The sequence below is a fragment of the Lemur catta genome, chromosome 1, assembly GCF_020740605.2.
Source record: "Lemur catta isolate mLemCat1 chromosome 1, mLemCat1.pri, whole genome shotgun sequence".
Classification (NCBI taxonomy): Eukaryota; Metazoa; Chordata; class Mammalia; order Primates; family Lemuridae; genus Lemur; species Lemur catta.
Window position 1 is genome coordinate 167,110,567 of NC_059128.1, and position 14,407 is coordinate 167,124,973.

A 14,407-nucleotide genomic window follows, 5' to 3' on the forward strand; every position below is an offset into this window, starting at 1 on the left:
GCCCTTGAACTTATGGAAGTTCACCCCCTTCCTCCGCAGAGGCTGCTGGCTCGGCCTCCCCACCGTGTAACCCTGTGGTAAGGTCAGAGAAACGCCTGCCTTTTCTCACCACAGCCTCTGGGGCCGCCTGCCCACCCGCGGCCGCCTGCCTCCATCTTGAGGGGTCCGGGGGAAGGAGGGGCGCCCATGCGTTAGCCGGATGTCAGTCTGTTTCTCATCTTCCCCGAGGCAGACTTCTGGAAGGCTCAAGTTCATCAGAGTACATTCTTTTTCCCACAGGACACCAGAGGCCTGGCTCTGCCAGTTTTCACAGGGCTGTGAAACGCTAACTAGAAACAGGCCGGGACCTCTCCCCTCCTTCTGCTGCCCCAGCCCCACCCCACTGGCACGTGAGTCAACCCTCTGACTCATCCCACGATTTAAATACGCAGCATTTCATTTCTAATTCCTGGGCCCCCCAGCTGGTTTGGAAACGTAAGCGGCTCTGTCAGGAAGGTCTGCCTCCCTAGAGTGGCCCACACAGAGGTGGTGCAGACCTGGGGCAGACCAAGGTCTGGCCGTTCGGTTGCTCAAGGCCACGCATTCCAGGCTCCTTCCCACCCCTCGGGGTGGCCAGGCTGAGGCTGGCTGGAGGGCTGGCGAGAGTGTAATAAGAGGTCTCTGCACAAAGATCTGGAGCTGGGGCAGAAAGAGGACCCTAGAAGGATCGAGCAACATGAGAAGGGGACTTCCTTTGGCTAGTCGTGCTGTAGAGCAAAGAGAGGAGAATTCTGCCAGGAAAGAGGATGGCAGCAAGTTTTCTCTCCTTCAAATCATGACTCTTGAGAGCCACCCACTCCTTCCCAGCTCAGAAGAGGACAGGGCTGTCATCTGGGAGCTTGTGGGTGAGTAGGGTCCAACGGGGAAGAGGTTAGTAAGCCTCAAACCTCAGAAGCGATCCACAAAAGAACAACAGGGAAAGGTGAGGGTGCTTCCAGAGAACTTTCTGGAACATCCAAGGTGCCAAGCCCTCAAGCTATCAGCACAAGTTCTGGAACCTGATTCAGAATGTTCCACTATGAAGGACTTATTTCCTCATCCTCCTAAATTCGGCTGCTCTACAGTTCTTCCCAAAACTCCGGCTACACCCACTGGCAGGCCTGGAACAGGCTGTCCCAAATTCACTTGTGACTTGAGATCTCAAAGTCATTTGTAAATTGAGTTGTTTGCAAATCAGAAATGATTGGGTTCTCAGTGGAATCCACAAAGCCCAGTTAATCCATAATGCTCCTATAATAATATGTGCTCTATTCCAATTAAACTAAGCCTCCATTTATAAAATGATTTCTATGGGCAAATGCATTCTGAGTTTCATCTTGGGAAACAAGAAAACATAATTATTTTGCCCCGGCAGAAAGAACCAGAGTTGGGGCTGACAACCTGGGGTACATCATGGAGCAATGGAAGAAATTCACACCTTGAAGCCAGACAGATTCAATCTTGGCTCCGTTCACTAGTCAGGGGCCTCTCTGAACCTCGCTGCCCTCATCTCCAAAATAGGGCATTCTTATGAGAATTAAAAATAATGAGGATATTGTGACCTGGGGTGTAGTGATGATACAATAAGATCAATGTTCATCCAAAGACACGAGTAACTGTGAGAAACTGACATGGATAGGGGAAATGGCAGAAGCCTGGAGATAGACAATGTTGCTCATTTGGGGACTTGGTCCAGAAACTAGAGACCAGTGAGACCATTGCTGATCACCAGCAACAGATGGATTATGATAGAGTTGTCAAGGGGCAAGTGGGTGTGCTCCTGGGGAAAACGCCTACCTGTATGGAGGAGGCTGAGTTGCGAGTGAGCGGGGCGTGAGAGGGCAGGCTCACCAAGTGTGCCCAGCAAGGCTGGCTGTAACACTGCTGGCCAGGGCCTTTCTTCCCCACTGCCCACACCCACTCCCCCCCTCACATGTCCCAGCACTCCAAGCAGCACCTGGCTTGGCTCATCATCAAAGCTGGTTCTTCAGTGGAAGGAAGAACGGAAGACATACCCGAGGGAGTAGGATGCAGCTCAGAGCCATTTAATTTTAATATTCAAAGAGACATGAGCTTAATTAGCACACCCCCATTGGATGTGAGGCAGAATGTTTTGTTCATATACTTACTCAGTAGGCTGATGAGGAGCTCTTTGAAGAAAAAAAAAAAGCTGTTAGCTGAGCCAACATGAGTTCATCAAAAGCCAGTCATGCCAAACCAACCTCACTGTTAATGGGGCTCCTAAACCAGCAGGAAGCCGTAACGTGGTGTTAATTGGTTAGAAAGGCCTTTTGACAAACCTGCCATCATATCCTGCTGCACAAGATGGGGACACAAGGCTGGAGAGTCCTCAAGGGGAGAACTGGCTCAAAGCATGTCCCGCTCGGGTGCTGATGGGCCGGCGTCACCCGAAAGCAGGCTGCCCTAAGTGCACCACTCAATACTGTTATCATGGACTCAGGTGAAAGCAGGGAAACTGCTCACAAATTTGTGAATGACACGAATGACACGAATGTGGAAGGAATGGCTGACTAGATAGTCCAAAGGCTGAAAATTCGAAATCAGATCTAAGGTTATAAGGAGAGGCTCCAACCAAGGAGAATGATTCCTATGGGGATAAAACATGAAACTTTACTATAATTTCAAAGAATTCAGCTAGCCGGCACTTGGAAGGATGAGACCTAGCTTTAAAAAATTTACGAGGACAAGAATCTGGTGTTTTGACCACAAGTTCACAATTCAGGCTGCATTGACGAGGACCCTCAGATCCAGAGAGGAGCCTCCCTCTGTCTTCTTCCCAGGGAGACCACCCTGAGGGCATCATGCTCGGCCAGGCAGCTGGGGCCCCCAAAGGGCCTGAAGCCTCATTTCAGGAGACAGAGTACAGGAAGTGAAGCGAAGACTCTGGGGTCCTATGGTGGCATTTCTGTAGCATGGCCCGATGGGCTGGTTCTGGGTAGTTCTAGAAGGCAGACCTGGGACCCACAGAGTAGAGTATAGGAAGGCAGTATTCAGGGAAATCTAAGAAAAGAGAGAGAAGAGTGGGAGAAAAGGAGGGGCCAGTGGGCCTGGCAGAGGTCTTGAGCACTGTCTAGTTCAGGGGTTGGCAAACCACAATCTGTGGGCTAAATTCAGCTCCCAGCCTGTTGCTATCAATAAATTTTATGGGAACACAGTCACATGCACTTGCTTATCTATTGGTAATGGGGACTTTTGTGCTACTACAGCAGAGTGGAATAGTTTCCACAGAGACCTTATGGTCTGAAAGCCTGAAACATTTACTACCTAGCCCTTCATGGAACATGTCTGTTGAACACTGGTCTAGTCCTATGGTTTTCAAACACTTCAGCCTTCAAATCTTACTGCAATCAGTGGTTCTAGAAAAGCACAAAGCATGAAACAGACACACGCAGAGCTCTTGTCATCAGGTGGGGGCGGGGGTGGGGTGCGGAGCTGTGCCGCTCAGACCTCTCCTCACTCCAGCCCTGGGCCAGAAAGGGGCCAGGAAGGGGCTCTCCAGAACATTCTAGAGCACCAGCCAGCCCCCTTAGGTGACTGCTGAGGTCCTGGTTTGTGGGTTAGTCCTCTGTCGAGCTGACTTTTCTCTGCTCTTTCCTCCCTTTAGATTTCTGAGCCTCACATCCTCTCTGACTACAGCCAATCCAAGCTCTGGATTCTGAAAAGTCCTTTTGTTCCCGAGACAAAGAAGCTGCCCTGTCAGTCTCCCTCCTCCTGGTGGGAGCACGCTGCCCAGATGTGCCAGTGGTTCCCCTTTCAAGCCTTTGTGCCACAGGAGGTGTCTGGGCACACAGTCAGCAGCCTTGGGGAGCCCACGGCCTCTCTCACAGGGAAGATCAGTGGTTTCTCCAAACCACATCCCCAGCGGGACGGGGGCTGGCACCCTGTTTCCGTGGGGCTATCCCTCACTCCTCAACAGTGTTTCCGGGGTGCCCAAAGCCACTGGAATAGCGACCAGCTTTCCTTTCCTCCCTGGATGCCAACTCCCAAGCAGAGCTCCCCTGCCATAGGTGGGCCCTGACACGTGGCCTGCAGCCTTCCTGGAGACGCACTGTCCCGGGAGGAGCAGGACGCAGCCTGCCTCCCAGATCTCCCGGCCCAAGCAGGCCGCCACGCCAGCCTCATTCCCAAGCAAGGGGGATCACTAGACACGCCTGAAGGGCCGACGTGGGACGGGGAGCCACACTCAGGTCCCACCAGGCCTGGGCTGGAGACCCAGGAGAACAAGGGGTCCAGGCCGGCCAAACGGGGGTGTGACCTGCCCACAGAACAGATCTCAAAAGGGCCTGACGGAGTCAACTTCTTTCATATCGTTGCTCAGGCCTTCGGAGAGGCTGCCACGCCATCGCCACGGAGTTCTGCCAGCGTCCAGCCCTCGCCCTTTCCCCGGCCTTCCCCTGGAGCTCAGCACAGAGGCTTAGTGTTTTCTACCATGTCTCCATGTTTGCTTCTGTTCTTTCCTACACTGCACATTGAAAAAATGTTCCACATCAAATCTCATTAAGTTTTGTTCTGCTCATCTGTTCAGGGCTATTTTTCTCCCAGTTAAATTAATAACACACATATTATTTGTTTGTTTTCTCTTCCTTGTCAGGTTAAATAGACCCATCGGCCAGGCTGTGCAACTCCCACCTGGACTGGCCACCCAGTCGCTCCCCCCCAACACACACACTCTTTTTCCCTGCCCCCTCATACACCCACCCACCCTCCAACCACCCCCCCACCCCCGCTCTCCACACCCTCCACCCACACACTCTCCCCCTCACATGCACCCACCCCCAGCCCCACCCACACACCCACACACACTTTCCTCTCACACACCTCCCACGCCAGGGCTTCACATCCCGCCACATCCCCACATGTCCACCTCCCTCCACATCCACACACATCCTCACACGCTCAACTTCCCACACATGGAAGCACCTCCCTCACACGCACCCACACGCAAGTACCCCCGCAAACACACTCCGCCATCCTTCACAGGCTGCACCTTCACTCCCCTGCAGGGCTCTTTTGCACACGCATTTCACACCCATTTCACACCACAGCTGGGTGCTCACCACGGAGCTGCCCGGAGTTCACGGCTCTGAGTGGTTCCCCGGGTTGAAAGACCCTGTGTGGCTGGTGGGGTTCAGGGATTCTGCTCTGGGAATTGGGGTGCTGCATGTTCCCCACTGAGTCCACGGAGGAAGGGACGCAGCCACTGAGGACCCTGAGGCTTCTCCACCTGTGCCTTCCCACCACCCTCTTTCCAGGGCGGGGGCCTTTGGATGAGTGAGCGTGGGTGGGGGCTGGCAACTTCATGAATAAAGGGCTGGAAAGTGGCTCTTCCCTTTCTTTTCTGGACTGCTCCAAAAATACACTCCCCATTCCTCCTCCCCTTAACCTCCAGGAAGCGTCCTGCCTGCGGCACCCATTGTCTGTATGTGGGCAGACTTCCCCTGGACTTGGCAGGATCTTTCCAGGTTACACCTAGTCCTGCCAGACGCTGGTTTCCGAAGCCCCTTCTCTTATCTCCCAGGAGAACTGGTCTCAGGGTGGCCTGTTTCCCATCTCAGAAAACCTCTGCGCCTACCAGAAGTGGTCTTGGAGGCTTTGGCTAGGTAGCTCGTCTTTTCTCTAGAGGCGCCAGGGCACATTTCTGGACCCCACTGACATTTAGAAAATCTAAACATCCATAAATGTCTGCATGGCCTTTTCAAAATTAGCAATTAGTCGTTAAAGGTCTCCATGACTCCCACAATGTTCAGCCCTTCCTTAATTTTTTTTCCTAAAACACATAGTTACTCTTCATTTCCCATGTTCATTTCTGGAGCAGCTTCACTCCACAAGGAAGAAATCAGCAACAAAAACGTGCTAATAGTACTGGGGCCATTCCTTACGAGTAACAGATCTCAAATACTATGACAAGGGCAAGCAAATAGAAATTTGCTAAATAGCTAACATGAGCCAAGCACTTTACTCATAATATTTTATTTTAATTTTATTCTCCGCACATGCTGAAAGTGAAAGTAGTAGTGCTCCCATTTTATAGGCAAGGAAACTGAGGTTCAGAAAGGTGAAGTGGCTTGCCTAAGGAGACTTGGCAAGTCTTGGCTGAACTGGGATTCGAATGCTAAAGTCCATTCCCTACCCATCACACCAGGTTGCACCAACATGAAGATCAGAGCACAACAACCTAAGCTTCCACCGAGAGAAATCCCATAGACTCACATGGGAGGATGCAGCAGGGACCATGGCACAGGAGGGGCCCTCCTTGGGGCCAGAGCAGAGGCCAGTGGTAAGGACCAGAGAGAATCTACCTTCAGATTCCCGCAGGCTGCCCAACCCATAGCCAAGAGCTGCTGAACTCTGGCTCTTTACAGGAAGTAAGAAGCTTTGTCATTTGGGATCTGGAGGATTTACTACTTTACTCAACATCATGAGTATTGTCCCCACCACCATGGGGAAAAAGAGCTACCACTTAATGATTACTGAATATGCCAGCGCTGCACTAAATTCTGAACATGCATCTTCTCAGCCCTGGTCTGTTATAGACCTTCAGGGATGAACCCAGACTCAGGGCAGAGAGGAAGTGGCCCAAGTCCAGGCCATTAGGAAGCCTCAGTGCCCAGGTTCAGACTGAGGACTGCCTGGTTCCTGAAGATGATTCAGATTCACATCACCATTGACGGTGGTGCAGTTGATGAACTGCATTTGTTCTTGCGACCTAGCATATTTCAAAATTAAAGTTTCCAAAGGAATACATTCGAATTAGGAGTCACATTTCAAGCTTTTCCCATGAAGTGAGACTTTATGAATATTTTTATTTGCACATATTAGCATAGCACAGTCCCGCCCTGCACTGGTACCCAGTGTGCAGCCCCAGCAAGATCCCGTGGACGAGGCTCCTGGGCCAAAGTCCTCCCCATCCCACCCCTGGCACCGGGAAGATGCCCCAAAGGTAGCTGAGCCCTGAGCACTTCCAAGCATTGCTCCGATTCGGGTCAGACCAAGGGAGACTGCTATCCCCTGTTGCTGCAATTAAAATTTGCACAAATAAATTGAGCAGCAACTATAAAGCAGTCTGCTCTGTTGGCCTACAACTCTCCCACTGCAGCCCTAAGAGGCAAGCTGTGGTCCTTCCACAGCCCCTTTGGTCCTCTCTCAGGGGATTTTGGCTAAGAGCACTGGGGGCAAGGCTGAAACAGCAGAGTATTTCCCTCTGGGCTGGGAGGATCGTGGTGGGCTGAATCCAATCTGACCATCCCTAACAAGGAGCAGAGTGAGGCCTGCCTGTAACCACCCTCCCGTGGCCACTGTGTGTGAAGCAAATGTCACTGGGATGTGGGCCCAGGCTGTGGGGAGCTGACTCGCCAGGCTCAGCAGGCCACAGTGTGTGCCTGGCAGGGCGCCCTCCCCTTGGCCTGCCCCCGTGCCCCAGGCTCTCTTGCTGATTCCAGGAGCCCAGTCTTCACTGGGCAGGGACCGTGCATCTGGAGAGATGACAGTGCAGCTGGCCTGGCCTCTGAGAGGGTGGCCAGCAACTCCTGACCCTCCTTCCAAGCTGGCCTCAAACTCCTTGTCTACACCAAGGGGGAGAAAGCACATGGTAGGGCCCCTGGGCTCAGGTCTGTCCTCACCCCTGCCCACCTGAAGCCGGGCTCAGCCTCACACAGTCCAAATGGATCTAAGGCCACGACACATTTACAAGAAGTGACTGGCCAGTGACTGGCTATTTATAAGGAGATGGGGAAAAGATTTCCATGAGCAGAGCCCAGCAGATGTTTTATCATTAGACATCCCCGTTCCTGCTCCATTCTTTTCCCATTCCAGCCACTTCTGTCTGTGTACCATAGGTCTTACAACCTATAAAGTAATCCCCTGCCTCTGTCATTCATGAATTGATTCATCTCTTGAACCTTTCTACACATCTGACTGAGAAAAAGAGCCCGGTATTTCAGCAAACCAGAATCAATTATTTCCTCAGCACCTTCCTGGGTGGCTCATTTATCCTTGGACACTTTCAACTCCGAGACAGTGGACCAAGGATGAACATCTACGGGCTGGGCTTCTCACAGCTGCTCATCACAAAACCACAGTCACTTCCTACAGCTCTTAAAACAAGTGCAAATTCATCCCAAGCCAATACATTAACATAAAATTAGTTCCAAAGCAGTGATGTTGCCAGGGTGCTGAGTAAATACAAATGCAAAACCACTCTGTAAGGCTATTTCCCAACCCAGACCACATAAAATTTCTACAGGGGAAAAAATCCCACTGCAAATGGCCCATGATCAAACATTATAGAACATACAAGGAAATAATCCACCAGGAATAAGAGCAAGCAGACTGAAAACATTGGGGGTACTAACATTCTCAAAATCTGAAAAAGATTATAAAATAAATGTATTTAAAATAGTGGAAGACATCAAAGAAAAAATAGAAACCATAAGGAAACACCAAGAAACCATGAAAATTGGACAGACAAATTTGAAAACTATCATAAGAATTTTTAGAAATTAGCAAAATATATAGTGCCAATAAAATTTTCAATATAAAGGATGGGTCTGACACCAATTAACAAGGCTGGAGAGAGACTAAGTGACTAGAAAGACATATTTTAAGGAAATTGTCCAGGATGCAGCACAGATGAACAAAGCACTAAAAACTATGAAAGAGAGTTTAAGAGACAAGGAGGCCAGAAATGGAAATGTTGAGCACATATATAAAAAGAGTTCTAGGGGAAAGAATAAAGAAAACAGGGATGTGCAATATCTGGAGTATGTTTGGCTGAGAATTTTTCAGAATTAAAGAAAAATCTTAATTTCCAAAAGATTTAGCACATTGAATTCCAAAAAATTAACCCATAGTCAGATACCTTATGGTAGGCATGTAAAACGATAAATAAAAGAGAAAATATTAAATACAACTTGAGGCAAAAAAGTAGGATACCGAAAAACAGATGACAATTAGACTGATGGAAAAGTCCCAACACTATCAAGAAATGCCAGAAGACAGAGGCATGGTAACTTCAAAGTGCTGAAAAGAAATAATTATTAATTTAAAATCCTGTTTATAGCTAAGCTATAATTCAAGAACAAGGGTAAAACCGAGGCATTTTCAGACAAAAACTTGGAGATTTTCTCACTCATGCTCCCATCTGAATGTAACACTAAAGGATATCCTTCAGGAAAAAGAAAATTGAATCAACAGGGTGGGTGACATGCAGGGAGCAATGGTGAACAAAGAAACCAATAAACTTGTGGTTACATACTTAAATAAGCACTGACTTAAGTATAAATAACAGTTTAATAATAATTTGTAGTAATGACCACTGTGGAGAGGTTAAAGACAGGTAGAACTAAAATACTGATCAACAATAAAATGGAAGATGGAAGAGGATGATAAGCATTAAAATACCTTACGATTCTTATTTTGTTCTAGGGAATAGAGACATTCATGAACTTCAGAGTTTGTTAAGTCATAGGTCAATGCTAAATGTAAGAGCAATGGTGAGGCATGCTCTTGCCATGCTCATGGACTGGCAGAGTCCACGAACATAGTGAACATGATCAAATGAGGTCATAGCACAAGTACATTATAACCTAAAGAATTATGGAAGAATGTACGAATGTCACCAAGTGCGATAATTAAGCAATGAGAAGATCCACAGATCTCATCATGATGGATGCTCTGACCCTCCTCCCGCCAAGCCCCATCGTGGGCACTGCTCACGAGTGTCCCCAGGCAGGTGGAGCTTGGGTCATTCCTGGCATGAAGCACAGGGGATTGCGGCAGCAGGTGAGCCACGATTGCATACTCTTTCCTCCACAAGCCAGAGCTCAGACAGCTGCTTCATAGTTCTCTGTACTTCAGTACATTCTGAGCTTCAGATGTGCTTTGGGGAGAAACAAAGCAATAAAAGCCAAGGAAACTTTGTTGTGGAAGAGGGCGGCACAGCCCAGGGGAGTGTCCACTGCCCCAGGAGCCTCCCCGCTAACTTTGTGAGGTGCCGGCCCATTCCTTATCCCCCTGAGGCGGGGTTTGGAGGCCACTCACCGCTGCTGGCCAAGGTGTACTGGTAGGGCTCCGAGAGGAAGTGTGGGAGGGTGAGGATGAAGGCTCCTGCAGCCAGCAGCAGACCCCCGATGCCGATCAGCCGTGGACGGTGCACCCGGCTGCCAAAGTAGCTGACAAAGATGATGAGGATGGCATTGCTGATCTGCGGAGAGAGCAGAGGGGCCGAGTGAGACCATAGACCCTGGCCTCACCCACCCACAGCGGAGGTCTGACCACACCTCATCCAGGAAGACTGGAGAGGGAAGACACTGCCCAGTGTCAGCTCACAGAGTCAGCCTTGCCCAGAGAGCCTCGCAGCGGGCCAAGCACAGGCAGTTTCAGTTCTCCTTCTGTTGTCAGAAACACTTCCAGACCAAGGGAAGTATGCGGAGACCACATAAAGCTCATAGCCTAAAATCCATCCATCTTAAGATCTAACCTTTTGGGGCAAAATCCAAGGAAGCCTCCAGTCCTGGCTGGCTCCTAGGAACAAAATATGTTCCCTAATTAAACCCCCAAGTTTAATTAGGCACTAATTAAAGGACCCAAAGACTCTAGATTCAGAGTCAGAATAACAACCAAGCAATATGCTTATCTCATTTATTCATGCAACAACCTTCATTGTACAGGTGACAAAACTGGGGCTCAGAATATTAAGTAATATGCCCAAGACCAATGAGGTTGGGGGGTGGCTTGAACCAGGTTTGCCTGACTCTACAGTACCAAGGCGTAACTAGAGTGGTCTACTGCCTCTTGAGAAGCGGGTTTCTGCCCCAGTAGCTCTGGTACTGCCCTCCCCCTCCCCCTCCCTGGCCCTGTTTCCACTCGTGTAGAATGAGGGATGAGGACTATAGCACCCCTACATCCCTTCCCAGCTGGAAACATCACTAACCCCACTTTCTTGGTGCTCCCTGGCAGGTGTGCCCTCTGAGCTCCACCCAGAGCCAGGGAAGGGAACTGAAGGCTCCAGCTTGGGGGCAGGGTCTTCAATGGTAAAGGCGGTGTTGGCATGTTCTGACCATGTCTCCATCCAGGAGCAGCGTCCTCTCCTCAGAACACAGTTCACCTGGACTGGAGGAGCCCTGTAAGTCCACAGCATCACCCTGCCTGTCCACACCCCAGTCTCCTTCTGGCTGGACAAGCGGGTGCTCCTGGCTCAGGAAACAGGGGCTAAAGCCTCAGTACATGGCTCTCACCAACGTCACCAGTGGCCTCCTCATTGCCAAATCCACAGCCAAGGCTCAGTTCTCTTCTTGCCTCTCAGCACCACTGATCCAGCTGACCACTTCTTTCTTCCTGAAACACTCCTTCCACTGAGTTCCCAGGACACCACCCTGCCCCGCTTCCTTCCCCTGGCTGCTCCTTCTCCGTCTCCTTGGCTGGTTCCTCCTCATCTCCCTGAACTCTCAGTGTTGGGCCCAGGGCTCTGTCCCTGCACCTCGCCTCCTATCAGGGTGAGCTGGCCCAGTCCCTCCTGTGGCTTTGCATGCTCTGTGTGTGTTCCTAATTCCCAGGCTCAGCACATCCGAACTCTCACTCCTCTTCCTCCCCACAAAACCCAGGCCACCCTCCCTGTCCTCCTCATTTCAATAAATGGCACCTCCATCCTCTCAGTGGCTCAAGCAGAACCCCGGAGCATCATCCTTGACTTCCCCACCTCACATCCACTCCATCAGCAAATCCCACTGGCTGGACTTCAGTAGCCACCCAGAAGCCAGCGACTCCTCACCTCCTGTCCTGCCTGGATTCCTGCCGTGGCCTCCTAACTGGGCCTCTGCCTCTACCCTTGCCCTGCTGCTCCCTCGCTCAAACCCTCCCTTGGTAAAAGGCAGAGTCTGTCCCAGAGCCTTGGGGGCCTGCCTCGCCTGCCCTCCCTGGTCCACTCTGCTCCTCCCTCCCCGTCCCTCCAGCCAGCTGCCCCAGCTGTTCTGCAAACATACCCCAGCCATTCCCTCCTCTGGCCTTTGTACCTGCTGCTCCTGTCCTACTGTCCTCAGGGCTCCCTTCTTATCTAACTGATTTCAGGGCTCAGATGAAAACGGTTCATTAAAGCCTTTCTCTTATCTCCTCTGGCCCCAGCTCACCGGCCTGCATACCCTTTCCCCTCCACCACTTTATCTTTCTTCATAGCACTCATAATCTGACCTACCTTATGTTTATTTCTGTAAGTAAATATTATATTTATCCTTAGAATGATATGTGAGCAGAGATGTTTGTCTGTTCATTCCTGTCTCCCCAGCACCTGGAACAGTGCCTGACACACACTTGGTGCACATTAGTATCTGCTGGAAAAATGAGTGAATGAAAGTGTAAACAGCTGGCTTTTCTAGGACGAGGACACAGTTGCCAGGAGACCCCTCCAGCATGGCCAGGAGTAAGACGGCTCATGATGCCCGGAGAAAGGGGGAGTGAAGGGGTGTGAGGACAGCCCTGGCTGGGCAGGGAGTTGCTCCAGCCCCTGCCAGACATAGTTCTAGAACATTCTGAAACCTGTATCTGGAAAGAGAGCTTTATTCTCATGCTTCATAGATTCATTTATTTCCTTCTGTTTCCCCATCGTTTCTCATCAGATGACTGTAAATGTCAGATGCTATCAGCTATGCTGACCGAGGCTGCCTTTAAAAGGTCTGGGTGAGGGATGGTGGAGGGCCCAGAGGGGCTCGGGGAGGAGGGACAGGGGTGCCCAGGCCCCGCCCATCTGGAGAGACCCTTCTTCTCTCCTGGGGCCCGGGCTGTTTCTCCGTGGGAAGCTGGACCTCCATAGGTGTTACGGCTGATGCCGGCTTAAGACCTTGTTCTCAAACTTTTCTTTAGCCATAGAGTCCCTCTATTTTTTCCTAGTATAAAACAAACCCCCAAAATGCAGCTGTTCTGGCTGAGGAGAAGAGGGCCTCAGGCCTCAGCCCCTAAGCGGCCTCTAAAACAGCTCTGTGGCCGTGCTGTGAGATCCTTTGGAAGCGGTTACAAAGCATATCGGTAACACGTCCCTGCCCTTCAACGTCCCAGCCGGGGGGGCCGGGGAACTTGAGTGGGAGGCACTGAGGACAGGAAGCCTCGAGGCCCTCCTGACTCTGCGTGCTGGCCCTGGCCTTTTGCAGTGGACAGCAGAAGCTGTGGTCCCACAGGGCCAAGATGCCTTCTCTCGATAACCGAGTTCCCCTCCTGCCGCTGGCCTTTTACCCCAGCCTGTGTCTCCACCTCTCCTCGCCTGCTGGCCCCTGGGGGACTCTGTGATGTGGTGACGCTCACGTCCCCTGGAGGCCCGCTACACACACAGGTTGTGAGGTCAGAGGAGTGAACGATCTGATGGTATTTGCCTCAAATCACGCCCACAGGCATGATCTAAAGTCAGATTCTTGAGAAGTTCATCTGAGATTGGAAAAGAGAAGATTCAGCATGTGAGTTATCTTTACTTTTGATTGAACTCTAGCTCTGGGGAAATATTACTCCCTTTCATTGCCTAATCAACGTCCAGTCTTAAATAAACCCTGCTACCTGTCCCAGCTAGCTACCCCGTCCATTATTCCTGGGCCCACATTTTTGTTTCAAACATAGGGACATTATGAATGAAAACTTAACCATGGAGATCATGGATTTGGCTACCACCGGGCTGAGGTGGAAGAGAGCATTCACCCCGCACGCCAGGTCTGGTTTGATCAGCAGAGGAGCCTAGAACATTGTGCTGAGGATTCAGAGGCTGCGTGTGGACTCAGCAGGAAAGGACTGTAGGTGATTAGTGACACCTGGCAGGACCATGGAACAGGACTGTGGGGACACAAATGTCAGAGGTTGGTTTTCCCTGATGTCCATTATGAGTGAGGACAACACATGCCAGGGGTGTTATCAAAGTCACAGGCCAATATTTAGGAGGGTGCATTCTGTGTGACTGCAGGACAGGGACTCCAGGTCCCACAGCCTACATGGTGAGGTAGACGCCAGCACCAGGTATCATCAGGAAGCTCAGGACAGACACACAACCAGACAGGCAGGTACGCAGACATTAAACACACAGACACACACGCATGCACAGAAAACAGTGAAGCACACACACGGGCCTGGGAGTGCGGGGGCCCTTCAGCCCAGCAGGGACAACTCAGGCCGCAGGACTGTGTGTGTAAATGTGCATGCGTGTCGCATGTGTGTGGGAACAGCCCGTGGTGGGGAGCGCATGCAGAGAGGGGCACCAAAGGAGATTTCGGCGATGAGTGTGTAGGACGCGAGGCTGGGTGGACAAGGGACTGGAGGTGCGGCAGGGAGGTCAGCTGTGGATTCACAGACAAGGCCTCAGCAGGCGGCCATGAGACAGACCCAGGCTCAGACGCTGGCTGTG

The 14,407-nt window shown here is 51.0% G+C and overlaps 1 protein-coding gene across 3 annotated transcripts in view; it reads right to left on the minus strand.

Annotated features, from left to right (window-relative positions):
• SLCO2A1 (solute carrier organic anion transporter family member 2A1) overlaps positions 1-14,407 on the minus strand; it is a 79,627-nt gene that overhangs the window by 26,478 nt on the left and 38,742 nt on the right. For 2 of the 3 annotated variants that reach the window (XM_045538986.1, XM_045538994.1), the window contains exon 3: positions 10,078-10,240. In XM_045538986.1, the coding sequence (XP_045394942.1) occupies positions 10,078-10,240 (163 nt within the window). Of the gene's footprint in view, positions 1-10,077; positions 10,241-10,969; positions 11,866-14,407 lie in introns of those variants that run through there. The other variant, XM_045538993.1, reaches the window with a different exon arrangement.